Raw genomic sequence first — 17,119 nt, 5'->3', positions numbered from 1 at the left:
ATTAGAATGATTTAACGTGTTTATCAGTAAACTCAGGATTGGAGGCGTTTATAATTTAACAGAAATGAAAAAACGTGATATATGCCATGTTAAATAAGACATTTTCCAGAGTTCCTTTGTTTTTATGGAGGGATTGAGCCTCTCTTAACCTCTCATTGATTGGATTTAACTGTAAATCTGAGCTAAAGCTGCCGCTGCTTGCATGCACAAGAAATAAAGGATTGTGGTGTTTTCTGATAATCTGTGGGTCTCGTTCCTTTAAGGCTGATAGAGATCACTCCCCACCATCAACCCCTTGCTCTGTGTTTGGAGCCCTGCATTTTAATGCCGGTTTCATAACTGTGCCTTGACATAGTAAAGCAGACACAGGCGCACTCCTCCATGATACACAGTTATGTAATACAAACTGCTTTCTGTCTGTTCTGTCGCAGGATTCTTTTCTCTTAAGCATCCAGTGTGTCACATCAAATCAAGTCATGGGTGAATTTATAGCTCACCCGAGTTTTGCATTTTACATGCCACGCAGCTGCATTATGGTACATTCTGTACCAGGAGGTTTTATCATCCTCAGCACACAAGCGAGAATATGCTTTTCTATTGGGTTGGAAGTCACATATCATTAGAAGACATCCATGTCACATCAGTGTTGGGCTGTTTGGGTTCTTTTTGGTGTAAACTGAAAGTAGCAGTGAGATTCTTTACAAGAAATCAGGACATTTTCTTTCCTCTTTCCTTTGAATTGTACAGTTTATCATGTGTTCCCTCTTTCTTTGCTGTCCTTCTCCTTTTTGTTCGTTGTAGTTCGTTGCATTGAGAAGAAATATCACTCCCGTTTCAGCTGTTTGTCATGTTTTCCCCATTCATGTGCAAAGAGCCCATGAGAGTTGTATGATGGAGTAGCTTATAGCTGTGGGAGGTTTACTGCACTTCACAGATGCTTCAGTCCTTTTCGTTTTTGTGCTAATTAAAACTCCACCTTCAGACCTGTTCAAAAGTCTGACAGGAACTGGTGGCGCTGCATCTTTAAGGATTTGACTGAGCTGTTGAGTTAGTTGGATCATTTTAGGAATTTGACCCCTTCTTTTCGATGATTTTGGCTTTTGTAAGATCGGCTTTTTAAAGGTACATCTGCTGTCAGTTCAAACGACACTTCCCCAAACTTTGAATTCAACGTTTCCCAGAAATGAGTGACTGATCTGAGATGTCAAAACGCTGCACAGCCCGCCGCTGCTCCATTGACAACGTACAGTGGAAGCAGCTTTAATCAGCCCATCCACTAAATGTTTCACTGAATTTTAATCCAAATCCAAATGAGCTTTGAGGCTATTTTTTCCTCCCCAGAAAATGCCATTATCCCATGAAACTGGAAGACACTGGCTGCTGGACGCAATCACCACTTTCATGTTTCCTAGTACATTTTCTGCAGAACCATACTATCAGTATGACATTTGCATAGTTTAGGAAATGGCAAATTTAGCTACATTTCTTTTGCTGTAAAGGATTATCATTAACGCGGCTAAATGCCTCAAGGCATGAGAGAGACATATTTTATGCTAAAACTGAGTTAAGTTAAACAAACCAGTGGAGGAAATGTTGAACACTGTAGCCTGCAGCCATAGGCCAGATAAACCAGAAGCACAGAAATAAAGAAGCAGTTCTGCACCAGCTCCCTTTTCTAAGGTGAGTTTGTACATTGGACCCTCGCAGGCTCTCCCACGGCTGAGCCAGACTACTGTGCATGTATTATACAGATGCCTGGAGGCAAAACAGCTCAGATCGATCTGAGGAATAAACAAGTCAAGACCGAAGCGTTGATGAAGTAGACATTGATCTGAACCTCCCACGGGTCTGTGGAACGGTTTCCACATCCAATGTTTCTCAAGTGCTTTTATATCATTCCCCTGGAATGAGTCAAGTTTTTCTCTGCATGCTCAGCAGGAAATAAATTAGAATTTGTATTACAGAGAGTTTGTCCTCCCAGCTGAGATGCTATGAGATATTATCTCGTATCTTATTATCTCTCTGCTGAAGTTGGTTAGATCTTTGCAATTTGTACAAATGAGCTTCAGTTTTCAACTGGGCCAGAAAGAAAAATCCTTCATATCGTATTTTCTGAGAGAGTCACTGGTACACGTTGTAATAAGTGAAATTTATGAAGGGGTTATGAGTTATGAGTATGTTTAGTAATGTTTCAAAGTCCCGTAGCCTAATAATATCATCCTTTTGGGGGTTCCCAGGCCAGCAAAGCCTCTAATATTTAACCTTGTTAAATCATTTTGTCTTTTTGTCTTTAAAACACAGAGAGCAGCAACTTGCTTTGAGAAATGCACCTGTTTGCTCTCTTGCAAACAAAAATTTTAAAGATTGATACCACTCTCATGTAAACTAATATTAAGCTGCACAATCCTAAGTTATCTTAGTTTAGTTTAGTTTATCGTAGCTTATCTTATCTTAGCTTAGTTCATCTTAGCGGAAAGACTGGAGAAAGCCAAGCAGCAAGCCTGGCTCTGTCTAAAGATACGTAGAGATATAGATAATAGATAGATAGATGGATGGATGGCTGGATGGATGGACGGACGGACGGACGGACGGATGGACGGACTGACTGACTGACTGACTGACTGACTGACAGACAGACAGACAGACAGACAGACAGACAGACAGATAGATAGATAGATAGATAGATAGATAGATAGATAGATAGATAGATAGATAGATAGATAGATAGATAGATAGATAGATAGATAGATAGATAGATAGATAGATAGATAGATAGATAGATAGACTTTCAAGGGGAAACCTTTTCCCTACAACAGCATGGAAACTTAGAGGGTAAAACCAATAAAAATGACATAAAGATAACAAAATCCACCTACCAGCACCTCTATAACTTAATAATGAACTCATTATATCTTGTTTGATCAATCTGAAAAAAAGTCAAGTTTAAAACCTACAAGTGTAATTTTACAGTGGCGTTAATGTTTGTGGGACTATTTCTGGCTGCTGTTTGTTTGAAGGTAACAATAAGACTTCTTTTTTTTTGTCTTTAGACAGAGTCAGCTCTTTCCTCCTGTTTCTAGTCTTCAAGCTAAGCTAACCTTTATTGTTAACATACATGAGGGGGGTATTAATTGTCGCATATCACTCCCAAGAGAAGTATTTCAAAAAATTAGATGTTAGACCTACTGTAATAAGCATTTTTATTTGATTTGTACAAGTGAATAGTGATACTATTCACAAAAAGCTTTATAAAGTGTCTCCTATGAGAAAATGAGGGAGTTAAATTAACAGTTAATACATTAAAATATATGGGTTTTTAAGTCATTCTTATAACCCATTGTTATATGAAAGCCCTGAGCATGAGATAAATGATATAACCTGTAACTGTCTCTTGATGTATTACTGATTCATGAGAGTAAATGAAGGGGAATATGTACTCTGTGTGGGGAAGACAGATTACAAGTTTCTGCTGCCTTTTCCTTTTAACTCTCACCCCGGTACAGAATATTACGGGCTTGTAAGATTGTCCTTGTAAAATTGTCACTGTATTTTGATTTAGGAGAATGTACACGTTCTACCCTTTCAGCCTTCTTTTTTTTTTTAAACATTCATCCATGCAGCCCTCCGTCTTCTTTCAGGTTCAGAGTGTTTGGTTGCATTCGAGCGGAAATTGATTAGCAGAATGGTGAAGCTGGGAAGCTGCAGACTAATGATGAGCACTTAACTTCTGTAACATCAGGAGAGACAGCTAGACAGAGAGGAGACTAACCTGATACTGAGTGGCACCGAACATGGGCCAGAAAATGAGTGTGAACACAGAAATCAATGGATCTGCCACAAGCTTTAATGGATACGCTTTAATGTTGTCTAGGGATCTACGGCACAAAATGTCACATATATGGTAAATATTGGAGAAATAGTTGCAGTTCAAACAGCCGCAGTTATATTTGGAAATTAAAGCTGCAAATTCCACGTTAAAACACATTATTTGTATAAAATGTGTACTCAGTAACTACAGGCAGTGGATCTCTGTGTCAGCAGTCACAGACTGCGTGATAGATCAAGGCTCTGTGGATTTTTAAACAGTATTAAGTAAATCCAGTGCAGTTTAAAGTCAGATTGAATCACTGTTGCACTCAAACCACACACTCTCTAAAATGTTTCGTTAAAAGACACAATCTCCAGTTTTGTTCTGACCTTTTCTGGGAGTTCGATCTCTCTGCCTGCACTCGATTTCAACATCACAAATCCCAGATGTTTTATTTCCTTCCTCTGGGGTTTACATAACTATAGAACAGCAAGGACCCTTGTTCAGTGCGTAAAAGTTAGCAACATCCTAAAGGAAAACTGGCTATGAAAAGCAATTAGACAGTCTGCCTGAACCCACAATTAAGCATCCAATAGTTTGACACATGAGACTCAACTCTTATTAGATTGTTGCACGGTTGTATCAGTTGCTCCTGAGGATGTCAATAGATGGATTTCCCTCAGTTATTTGTTTTAAATGAGTCTCGGAGCAGGCGACGCTCCTGCTCACATTATGTTTATGCGGGTAGACTATGCTTTGAAGTTGTTTTTGTCTGAGCTGGTCCAAAAGGATATGCACCACTGCCTACAAGCATGGCAGCCACATCAGAGGGAGCGAGATGAGACATTTTGTTGTTTATGTTGTTATCGTTTCATGCTGATGGACTGTAGTGCACACTGTGGCTTTAGAAATGCTAGCTGTGCCCCTGGGCCCGCGGCCAGCTCACCAGCCTGTGGGTGGGACTGTGCCCACCGAGCTCGGAGGCAGCACATTTGGAAGGAAATCTGAAGTCGTCTTTTACTCTGTCTCATTAAAAGCACATTAGAGCCCTCCCCACCTCCCCCCGCACCGCCCACTCACCCACAGTACCTATCCTGCCTGTCTCATGGATCAGCTCTTCCTACATAAACATAGGCACACATGAGAGGGACGGACTCGAGCAGAGGCAGGGAAACCCTGCAATAAACAAGCCAGAGCGAACAAAAGTCTGTTTCACTACAGTAAAGCCGAAGCTGCACAGTGATGCAGTAAAGCTTCTGGAGTCACAGGAGGGTTGGAGAAGATGCAGTCGACTCTCCTGCTATTTTAAGAATCGATCAGTAACTTTTGAGAGCTGAAACTATCAGTCAAGACGTCTTTTAGTCAAATTAAAAGAAATCAAAGTAATATCAATTTACAACCCAGTGTCACACCAAAGCCTGTAACACACCCGTCAGTCCACTAGAGGGTACCGTGTCATCGTCACGTTCTGCCTCATCTTGTCGTGAAAAACATAGGTCCCTTAAACAAAAGTTAAAAAAAAGGTTTGGATTTAAGAAAAGATCCCAGTTTGGGTTAAAATAAGTCATTTTACAAAAGTAACATTATGTATGTCAAATAAGTTACCTTAACATACATTAAACGAAACTAAAGAATGATTTGTTTTATTTAAATGCTTTTTAGTATGTGAATAATTATAGAATTACGCAGTAATTCAGAAGAAAAAGATGAAGTAATATTTCTGTTTTTCCATGCTGTGAATCACCATCATCACCTTATATTTATATTGCAGCTTCCTCAGGTCAAGAGTCATTTGATTTGATGATTGATCAAGTAATAGAAAAATAGTAGAATTAATATGAAAGTAAATGTTAGTTTCAGCTTTACAATACTGAGCCAAAAAAACACAAGAGATTTTCCAATGAAAACTGATCCTGTTTTTGTAATCTCTTAACAACCGTTAGAGGTTTGGGTGGCCGCCTGAGAGTTTTAATGACATAACATTTGAAGTAAGTCATTCACAGGAGAGAAATGAAAGCGTGAATATATTTGCTTCAGCAGATCACATGTAGAACAAGCGAAACAGAGAGGTTGCACAAGAAAAAGAAAAGAGGCCAAGAACAGAAAGAGCGAGAAAGTGAGAGGCAGTGAGCAGGAGTGAAGATATGAGGGAGGGAGAGATGAATTATAGCCTCCTCCTGGAATCAATAATCTTGCGAATCACAGCCCCGGTGTGCTACAGATCCTTTTCTTTCCCTTAACCGAGCAGAGAAGGTGACAGATGTAAAGAGCCTGCCGATTTATGAGGCTCCCAGACAGACCAGGGAGCAGAGAGAGATGTAGGGATAATCCTCGCTGTGCCGGAGGAGGCAAACAGGGCTGAGACAGAGCGGAGAAACCTTAGGCCAATTCAACACAGCATTTTTCTCCTGTTTTTGAAAACAACTCCCCCACGCTTCGTCCTCATTGTCATTTGTTTGGCACATGTCTTCCCTCTCTGACTTCTTCCAAGTACAAATGCAAAAGCAAAGAAGTGCACTGCACTGCAGCAGCTCTGTGTTAACGCTGTGCTGCCCCAACATGCATGTCACTGCCTTATAGCTCTCATGCATATTTAACCATATTCTGATGTAGAGCTGCAGATTTCGCAGTGCGAGCAAAGGCAGTGAGGAATGCCATGATTCAAGCTGACAGGTGGATTGTTAAAGTAGTACTTCACCTTAAGAGGAATGCAACTCACACCTGTTGTCTAAAGTCATTTGGACTGAAATAGATGATGCTCTACGGCCTTTACCCTTTTTGTTTCTCATCTATACAGACCGTTCATCCATCATCTACCCTTTAATCCTCCTGTCTGTCCTGCACAATATCTCAAAAGACATTTATCAAATACTGACAAAACTTAAAGAAAAAGTTCTAGGAAATACACTTTCCCTCTTTTGCCGTCTCACTCCGAGTTCAAAGAGAGGACTTCTACAGGTCTGAATTGTGTACATGCTAAAGATATAGCTACTAGCCGGCTGACTTAGCAGTAAGCCTGGAAACAAGGGAAAACAGTGAGCCTGTCTCTACAAAGGTAAGACAATCTGCCCACCAGTGCCTCTATAGCCCAAGTGAACCACGACAACTCGTCTCTGTCCACATTCTTACGAAACCTGCTGCAGAAGAGAGGGATGCATCTTCATGCTCCTTTTTGCACACGATGCTGACAGGCTGAAATATCTCCTTTTTTTTTTTTTTAAATGCACTCAGCTCAGCTCAAGTAGCTTATCAACCCGTCACTCACAATACTTTAAACACTGACCTGATTTTTTACAAATCCAACTGAAAAAAATGCATCTTTCTACTGAATTTCAAAATAACACGTCTCCCAGTGGTGAAACTACGATCCGGTTCAAACCTGGGTGACACTTTTGTTTCTAATTGGCCCGGACAGAAGGGCACAATGTTTACGTTTGCTTTTTTCACTCTGTGTTTGAATCATAAATGTACTTATTCATTGCCTTTGATGGACCTTTTTTTTTTTTTTTTTTTTTTTTTTTACTTTGGGCTGGGTTAGAGATGACTGTACAGGTTCCACAGATGACACTCAGACCGACACACATCTAAATGCAAATTCTCTTCTTCATATTATTGATTGCTTATCTCTCTCCACTGGTGGACACTTTGTTTTTTGTGCACTTTGCTGTTCCCTGGTAATTGTGGGACAGTGCGGGACCCCATTATAGAGCCTCTTCCATCCATAAACTCTGAATCATTAAGTAAAGGTTGTTTGTCTTGGATAACTAACTGACAATGCTGAAGATATAACCAACCTGCAGCACGTAAACAAAACAATAAATTATGTTCTTTGTTATCTTTCGAACAGTCTGAAGACCGCCCTGAAGAAGAAACTGACAGGTGACGTCGTCAACCTGTCAGGAATCCCGTTGTCCGGCCGGGACGTCCACCGCGTGTCCTTCTACCTTCAGAGCAGCAGTGACGCGGTGTCCGCGGTGGACCTGAGCTTCACCGAGCTGCAGGATGACAGCTTGCGGCTGCTGCTGCCCTTCCTCAGCTGCCTGCCAAAACTGACCATACTGGCTGTCAACGGCAACCGTCTGACAGTGGCCATCCTGAAAGACCTGAGGGACACGGTGAAGGATCCCAAGAAGTTCCCGTGCCTCGCCTGGATCGACCTGGGCAACAACGTGGATATCTTCACCGTCCCACAGCCGCTACTCGTGGCCCTGCGGCGGCGCTTTGGTTTACGCAGCAGCCTCCCCACCATTTATGAGTACAGTGAGGCGCAGGCATTCAGTAGCTACAACCCAAACATGGAGACCTCTGTGGAGGAGCCCAGCCTGTACGAGGAGGGAGATGTGGAGGAAGATGATAGAGAGGAGGAGGAGGACAGGCTGGAGCTTCGAGCCTGGGGCTTTGGAGAAGAAAAAGTGTCAAAAAATGTGCCGCTCCACTTCTGTGGGAGGTGATCGCCCAGAGCTGCTTTCTTTTCATCCAGCAGCCTCTTATATCCCTCGGTATCACCTCGCCCTGAGTCTAGCCTCCTGTGTTGGCCACTGTCAGGGTGGTACAAGATCTTCATAGTGACACACACGTTTCTGAAAATAACTTTCAAATAAGTAGCTGTGTTGTGTCCCTCTGGATGCTTTGACTACTGAAACTTAATGTGATGCAGACAGCTCTGTAGTTGTAAGAGTATATTTGTGGATTAATCTAAACCTCATTTATCCAGGGGAAAATAAACTGAACAGGCCTTCAGTCTTCCAGTGGTTCTGAAGTTGTATGCTTTTCCACCCAGACGCTTCCTATTTTCTGTCACGGTCCACTGGTGCAGCTGGGGATAAAGTGTCTTGCACAAGGACACCTCAGTGGTGGCTGTTGAGGAAACTGGGAGCGTTTCTGATTCACATTCCCCCGAGCACATTTATCCAGCTGGTTTGGCCTCTTTGATTCTCTCCTGCTGCCCCACTTCTGTGAAAAGTCTGAGTAATTCAAAGTAGCTAAATATCCTGCGCAAGAAATTGATCGGTTTAATTTAAACTGATGTTTTTGCTATGATATATGTGTATTTAGCAGTTAGATTATGGCTCTGTTCACAAGCATCCTGGATGATTTTATCACAAGTGGACAGTTTTAAGTGCAGATATGAAGGCACTCAAGATGCATTGAGTTCTGATTCCTTAGACCACATTCGAAGGTTTGTTGCACATATTGGTAGCAGTGTGTTCACCAATGTGAACTGATGAACTTTGAGCTGTCCTCTTGTGATTAATGCCCGGCGTGAACAGGGCTTGTGTTCACATTAAACATGCCTCCAGCTTTTCCAGCTGTCACACAGCATTTATTCAGGAATGGTATTAAACAAATGGTCATCTTTGTTAAGCCAATAAAGCAAATGAAATCCATATTCATTTACATTTACAGCTTCAGTAAGTGTTCATATACTGATCATATACATCCTGTTGCACACATGCAGACATGCAGGCAGCACTCAGTGTTTGTGTGAGCTGCTGAAGAACTGATTACTGCCCCTATCAGGCCTCGTCACAGATGGCGAGCAGTCGATCCTTGTTTTTTCTCAGCAAATAGGACTGGCCCCAGATACTTTTGTCCAATGGTGGTCTGTGAATGCTTCTATTTCTGAATCAGACCACATGCAACGAGAAAGGTGGAAAATGAAACAGCTGCCAACAACTCTGCTTTCTTCCGTCTCTTCTGTGGTGCTGCAGCACACACAAGTCTTTGTTGTGGCATGAACACATTACAGCAGTTTCTTCTTTGCAAGTGTTTTTTATATATGTAGATGTCATTCTTTTGAGCTGGTTTTAATAAATGGGCATGACTGTTAATTGGAGGGCAGCATCAGATCCCACAGACAGAGCATGTTTACAACCACATTCATTTTCCTTTTTGGGGGAATTAAAGATAAGAATGTCTGCAGCTCCACAACAACAATCCACATTTTTCCTGCCTCCAGACATTAATGTGGTCTATTCTCCTTCCATAGTATTATTATTCAGGAAGATGTGTTTCTTTGTGTTTACAGGGATATTAATGAACACGATGTCTTTGTGTGTGTGTGTGTGTGTGTGTGTGTGTGTGTGTGTGTGTGTGTGTGTGTGTGTGTCTATGAGAAGGTAATTAGACATGCAGAGTAAATTATACCTTTGATCGTAGAAATGAAATATTTACTCGTTTGCACTTTAAGGACGACTCCGTCCCTGAATACACTAGCATTGGTTTTATCATCTGTTGTTGACATAAAAACAGGCTACGGAGTCATTCATCCTAAAATAAATGTTGTATCATAACTTTTTGATTTGATTGATTAAATCATCAACCTTCATTCAAATCACTGATGATAAAATCACTTGTAAATTTACTAAATTTTAATTATTTTCTCTTGAAATCATCAATCGTTTTTAAGGTGAAAGTGATATTTGCCTGCTGTTGTTTCGAAAATAAATAGAATTTGAATAGCAGTCCTTTTGTGGACTTCTTGTGTTTGGCAAGTGAAAATTAAAGCTAAATCCATTAGCTCATGGTACAAAACACTAACAGTGACACTGAAGTAGCACAGTGGTGGACAGCAGATAGATATTAGTTTGATTGATCCCAATTATGTCTTTTGATTGCCACTAATTCTTCTAATCTAAACCAAAGGTGCCAGCAGCCGTGAATGCATGGTGGGTACATTTTTATTCTTTTTAACACCAATTCTTGAAAATAAAATTGTGGCAGCAGTGGATCCTGTCTACATTTTTGTCTGCGTCCACTCACTGACGTTATGATGCAGGCTAATCATAGTTTTATGGTCCAAGTCAGGATCCCCGTCTGTCCCTCTGTTCATCTTTCCCTCATGTTCCTGTCTCTCCCCTGTTTGTTCCGGTCTGTGTTCTGTGTTCTGTGTTCTGGTCTGTCTGGAGGGTGTGGACTCATCCACTGCCGGCCTCCAGTCACCTCCCACTACCACACCTCAATCAGCTGGTTCTCATTCCAGTAATCACCCCGTGGCAGTATATAAACTGGTCCTGCACTCCACCTGCGTCAGTCAGTCCCATCAGACCACCTGGTACCACGCTGCAGGTTTCAGTAGTTCGGTTACGCGTTCCTGCAATCTCGGTTCTTGCTGCCTGATGCCAGTGTGCCTGATGCCCTGCGGTACATACCTGCTGTCCTGCGTCGGTCCACGGAGATCACCAGGTGACCAGCCCCCTTGCTCAGCATCTCCGCCTGAATCCAAGCTGCTCCAGGTGTGGAGCGCGGAGACGCGCCCACCAGCCGGTTTGGACCCACCTGCCTCAGCTTCGGTGAGAATTACGGGGACACTCTCACCAGTCTGCACAGGTCTCAGGGACCTTCTCCGCCTCCGGACTCGGCCAGAGTTCCTGCCCCGAGCCGGAAGGATCCCGGGTCGGTAGTGACTGTTGTTGGCTTTCAGCCAGTTTGGACTTGTGCTCTCGCAAGTTGTCTTGGATCATTCCCCCAGTTTCTGTGGACATTAAAGCTCCCATTGATCAGGTCATCTGCTGGGTGTTTTGCATGTGGGTCCCTTCCAGCACCGCCACAAACGACCATTGTGATGCTGATTTTTGTGCAAAAGAACATAAAACGGTCTCTCTTGCTCTCACTTGCTGACTTGACATATGTGCTGCAGAGTAATGCAAGTGTGTTTAGTGCAAATGTTTACCTCGTATTTCCCAGCATGCATTCTCTCTTTTGTAACTTTTGAATTGGTGGGTAGAAACTATATTGATTTTAAATAAAACATGTCGTTTTAGAATATGCTGATTTAAAAGCAAATAATGAATTGGTTAGGCTGTGACTCGACAATCCAAATACACACAGTGGGGAGCTGGTGTTTGCACACTTGTTGCTTTCAATCATGTGAGGCAATATTAAGGTGACAAGTCCTCCATGAGGTTTTGACTGCTTTGGTTCTGGGTTCACTGGTGCTCTTGTGACAGTCAAGCTGGAGCAGATTTTCCAACACAAATCAGAAGTTAAAAGTAACCTACCGGTGAGTACGACTAAATCTAATTCTGCCAGTACCATGGCTTTAAGCTGCTAAATGTTCCACTGTGTTCACCAGCTAATTGCTCACTTTTTTTCTATGTTTGGTTGGTTTAAGGAGCTTTTCTGCAGTCAGAGCTGTTGAAGGCCGGAAAACCAAAATGTTGATCTGAAACTCAACGCCCTGTAAAGCTGACGGGAGCCAGAGAGGAAGGTAAGTTGGTTGCTTGGAGTGACCTCTTTCACATTATGTAATTACTTGCATATTGAATAGTACAACTTTTAAAAATGAGATCCATGAATTGTTCAACTTCGTTCAATCCTGTAAAAGTCTGTTGCAGACTGGATACAGGATCATTATTATACAAGAGCATTGTTCCTGAAAATAAACACTCTGAAAACATTAGTCTCATCAAAACATGTAATATGCTCCACAGTCAAATGTTGTATTGTTTCAATAAACAAAGACGAGGTTGGGACTTGATGTTACGTTTTGTATTGATGCAGTCTGAACAATATTAAAAACCATGAAAGTCAAAATTGCTCTACTTCTGGGACACTTTACAGATATTCTGATGGCTCAGGTTTCAGCAGTTGGTTTCTATGTCAGCATTTACTGTGGATGAGAGTGGCTCCCTGTATGCGCTTGTCAAAGGCAGAACGATATCAACATCCTGCTGACTTGTAGCGGCTCTGCTTCCGAGCCATTTTCATGTTTGTAGGGGCAGAGCCCGAGGCGATCCATCTGCGATCCCTGTTTGTTCCATGACAGGAAACAGTGTCAGATAACAGTGGATCCTCTTCTGGCCTGTAACGGACACTGAAACAACCTGCAGACATTTACAGGTTCAGGTGCAGTTTGTCAGACATGAACACTGTTTTCTAAACCGTGGTGGGGAGGAACAAAGCATATTTACTGAAGTACTGGAAAATGTTGTCCTTTAATGTCTGATGACTAGTTATTAGTTTCTCTGCATTTTGGCTGATTTTACTTTCAAAATAAAAGCCAATAATGTATTTCAGCTAGAATGATGTGCGCAAAATATGCCATCCACAAAATATTTTTTCACAGCTCTGATCAACATTTGTTATGGCTCGATGACATCATTGTTGATGACATTTTCCACAGAATTTGAGTATTCAGATCCTTAGTTAAATGTGCCAGTAACAGATTGCTGAAGTTCTGCATTTAAAATCAAACTAAAGTAAATGTACTTAAAATGTTAAAAGTTAAATATTTATTCTTGAAAACTGGCCCCTGTGACTGATGTACACTGCTCAAAACAAATAAAGGGAACACTTAAACAACTCAATGTATCTCCAATCAATCCCACTTCTGTGAAATCAACGTGTCCAGTTAGGATCAACACTGATTGAGGATCAGTTTCACCTGCTGTTGTACAAATGGAACAGACAACAGGTGGAAATGAGGCAATCATCAAGACAACCCTATAAAGGAACGGTTCTGCAGGTGGTGACCACAGACCGTTTCTCTGTCCTCGTCCTTTCTGGATGGTTTTTGGTCCCTTTTGCATTTTGCCAGTGTCCTCACCACTAGAGGGAGCATGAGGTGTCTCCAACCCACAGAAGTTGTTCAGGTAGTGCAGCTCATCCAGGATGGCACATCAATGTACACTGTGGCAAGAAGGTTTGCTGTGTCTGTCAGCACAGTGTCAAGAGGACGGAGGACATACCGGGAGACGGGCCGGTCCACCAGGAGACGTGGAGGGGGCAGGTTGAGAGCAGGTTCACACTGAGCACATGTGACAGACGTGACGGAGTCTGGAGACGCCGTGGAGAACGTTCTGCTGCCTGCAACATCCTCCAGCGGGACCGGGTCGGCGGCGGGTCAGCGACGGTCTGGGGAGGCGTTTCTTTGGAGGGCAGCGCAGCCCTCCGTGTCCTAGCCAGAGGTACCCTGACTGCCATTAGGTCCCGGGATGAGATCCTCAGACCCGTTGAAGACCATCTGCTGGTGCAGCGGGCCCTGGGTTCTTCTGATGCAGGACAATGCTCGGCCTCATGTGGCTGGAGTGTGTCAGCAGTTCCTCCGCGATGAAGGCATCGATGCTCCGGACCGGCCCGCCCGTCCCCCAGACCTGAATCCAATCCAGCACATCCGGGACATCGCGTCTCGTTCCGTCCGCCGACGCCACGTCCACCGCAGACTGTCCGGGAGTGGACCGATGCTTTGATCCGGGTCTGGGAGGAGATCCCTCAGGAGAACATCCGTGGTCTCATCAGGAGCATGCCCAGGCGTTGTAGGGAGTGATACAGGCACGTGGAGGACACACACACTACTGAGACTCATTTGGACTTGTCTTCAGGAATCTCCACAGAAGTTGGATCAGCCTGTGATCTGATTTTTCCACACTCATTGAGATCTACGATGTGTTGTTTAAGTGTTCGCTTTATTTTTTTGAGCAGTGTATATTTGACATTAATAGATTGTTAACATGGCACAAATCTAATTTCCTTTTACGGGGTTTCCTCTAATCTTTTCTTCATATGAAATATAAATTGAATATTCCCATATTTGCACAGAAACATGTATTTAGATGAAACCATCTCAGAAGCTTGGAGGTTAAATCTGTCTTTGGTAGCTCTACAAACAACTTGTCTTTTTCTTTTAAGTGATAAGAGACCACCAGCCGACACAGCTTTTTATTTTATTTTTTTTGTTTGTTTTTTTGTTATTGCTTGTACGAGACGGTGTATTTTAAATTTTTTGTAAATTTAGTCTCTTTTAAAGTCTTATCTTTAAAGTACCAACCATAGCCCTCAAATGAATGCCGTGTAGCCCAAAGTATCTGTAAAGTTGAAGGTTAAAGTAAAAGAAAGTGAAATAACTCAAGTAATGTGCAAGTAAGCAAATGGGTACATATTTTCCACCACTGTCAGAAGTTGTCTTTTTTTTTTTTAAACTGCCTTTGCTTTCCAAAATAATAAGTAAACAATTAATTTCATACAAAGTGCAGTAAACAACAACAAAAAAGCAACTGATTCAAATCAAAAGAATGAATTTGGGACCAGTCCCTCGGTATTGATAATGTTGTTTGATGGATGAAACCTAAACATCTAAAGAACCTTCTGCATTGTACTGAATGTTTTGATAAGAATAAATAAATCAGCAACTTCATTTGTGAAGTACTTTTCAAAACCACTGTAACTCTTTTTATTTGGTAAAAAAAAAAAAAGTCACTTGCAAATCTACCAGTAAGCACAATTTGATCTAGCAGAGATGTCGGTCTTAAATCAAACATTCAAAGAGCAAGTGGACTGCTCTCTTTTAGAAAGCATACAGGCTCCATCTAGTGGCACTTGTTGGCGGCACAGAGCAGTTTGTGTGTCATCTCCAAGTGGAGCTTGTTAGCACCAGAAACAGCTGAATGTTTTTATAAACCAGAATTAATTTCAGCTTCATTTATCTGCACTGACTGAATATCACAGATGTAAATGTTTGGAGGAAACTTAGTGACAGTGTTTTCTGGGATCTTGAGAAGCACTGAGCTGCTTTTTTTGCTGACATAATAAATAAAGAGAACCCACATGGCAGATTCTTCCCAGGAAGATTGTGTCAGTATTAAGTCGTTTCAAAGGAAATTAAATAAATACATGTTTGTTGGACTAAAGTTGAAAAGATAATTAAAACTGCAAACAGTGATATGCGTGACCTCGCACGGTGCGCGTCGGCTGTATGTAACGTTTGGAGACGGTCAGTCCATGTACATAAGATATAGATAGATAGATAGATAGATAGATAGATAGATAGATAGATAGATAGTGTGGAATATATATATATATATATATATATATGAAATATAGTATGACTGATAATAGCATAGCGTAAATATCATATATCATTGCTCGTAATGTGCTCTACTAGAAAGACAGGCCCCCACCTGCTAAGAGACCGCTTGTCTTAGAAACTGTGAGAAAGGAGAGTTCAAGGCCGTTGTGATATCAACTGCAGAATGATTGAGAACAGCCTGTTCTTTGTGCAAAACGACTCAGTGGGAAAATACTGAATTGTATAGACAGTGGAAAAGTACTAAGACCAGCGATTATCTTGAATGGGTGGGCCTAGCTAGGGTTTAAGGATCTGAACGCAGACAGCATGTTCAGATCTCACCAGGCGCTTGGCTGTAACAGATATACTCTGTGGTGTGATCTCCAAAGATCTTTGCTTGAATAAAGAAGTATTAAACTTATTCTTGTTTCAGTATGGTTTCTCTCGCATCAACAAACTCGGGGAAGTCAAGGTAGACTTCAACAATTTATAGATAGATAGATAGATAGATAGATAGATAGATAGATACTTGATTAATCCCACAAGAGGAAAGTTTTATTTACAGCCATTTGTAGTTTCATGGTGAGATGCTCAAAATGGCCACTACGCCACGGGCACAATCATTGACGAAAACAAACTCTCTTAACAACTTTTAATCACAAACATGTTAAAAGTGCACAGAAAAAAATTAATGTTGGTCCGAACAAATCCCTAGGAGGAGTTCATTAAATTACAAGTGCGATTCGCCCAAAATGGTGACTAAATTCAAAATGGCGGACTTCCTGTTGCGTTGACGTAATGGTGCAATGTAACTTTTTTGTGTGTCTCGGTGTGACAAACATGTCCACCGAATTTCGCGCATGTAGGTAAATGTGGCCGCCGGGGCATCTCTTTAGGGGGCGCTAGCGAGCCATTTGGCCACGCCCACTGACGACTCCACTAGAATACGAAATTTTTCGCAGAAATGTGTTTGCCAACTTTCATGAGTTTTTGAATATGATGAAGCCTCCAAAAATGCAGTTGTTTACGGAGAAAAATAAGGAACGATAATAATAATTCCTTGGATAACAACAGGGCTTTCACACCATTGGCGCGCGCGCGCGCGCGCGCGTGTGTGTGTGTGTGTGTGTGTGTGTGTGTGTGTGTGTGTGTGTGTGTGTGTGTATGCGTGCGTGTCTTGCAGGCTCTGATATTGTTTGGAGGAGGTGATCATTCATTCTCATGGGGTGCTCATGTTTCACAATCCTGGAGACAGATTAGTGTTGGACTCTCTCCCAGAGCTTTAAAAGCTAGTAATTCTTGAGCAGAGTTTGAACTTGTCATCTGGTTCTCATCCAACGTTAGTTTGTAAATTTAAACCAGAAACCTCCCCCAGAACTGTGGAGGATCCAAAAACATCCCCATGAAGGTGCTTGGTCTTCGCTTTTGTTTTGTATTGAAGAAAATAAACTTGTTTTTCTGGGGAAAACCAAGTTTTCCTGTAAACATGATTGTTTTCAATAGGGTACTAACCGCAGAGTACTAAC

At 41.9% G+C, this 17,119-nt stretch overlaps 1 protein-coding gene across 1 annotated transcript in view; it reads left to right on the top strand.

Annotated features, from left to right (window-relative positions):
• lrrc75bb (leucine rich repeat containing 75Bb) overlaps positions 1-11,523 on the top strand; it is a 33,222-nt gene extending 21,699 nt beyond the window's left edge. The window contains exon 4 of the mRNA XM_069147154.1: positions 7,656-11,523. Within this exon, the coding sequence (XP_069003255.1) occupies positions 7,656-8,259 (604 nt within the window). The 3' untranslated portion in view covers positions 8,260-11,523. The remainder of the gene's footprint in view (positions 1-7,655) is intronic.
• The last annotated feature ends 5,596 nt before the right edge of the window (positions 11,524-17,119 follow it).

This window comes from Embiotoca jacksoni, unplaced genomic scaffold (assembly GCF_022577435.1).
Source record: "Embiotoca jacksoni isolate LCO1_2020_lvr unplaced genomic scaffold, fEmbJac1.0.p SCAF_131, whole genome shotgun sequence".
Lineage (NCBI taxonomy): Eukaryota > Metazoa > Chordata > Actinopteri > Embiotocidae > Embiotoca > Embiotoca jacksoni.
This window is presented reverse-complemented; position numbering and strand designations above follow the sequence as displayed.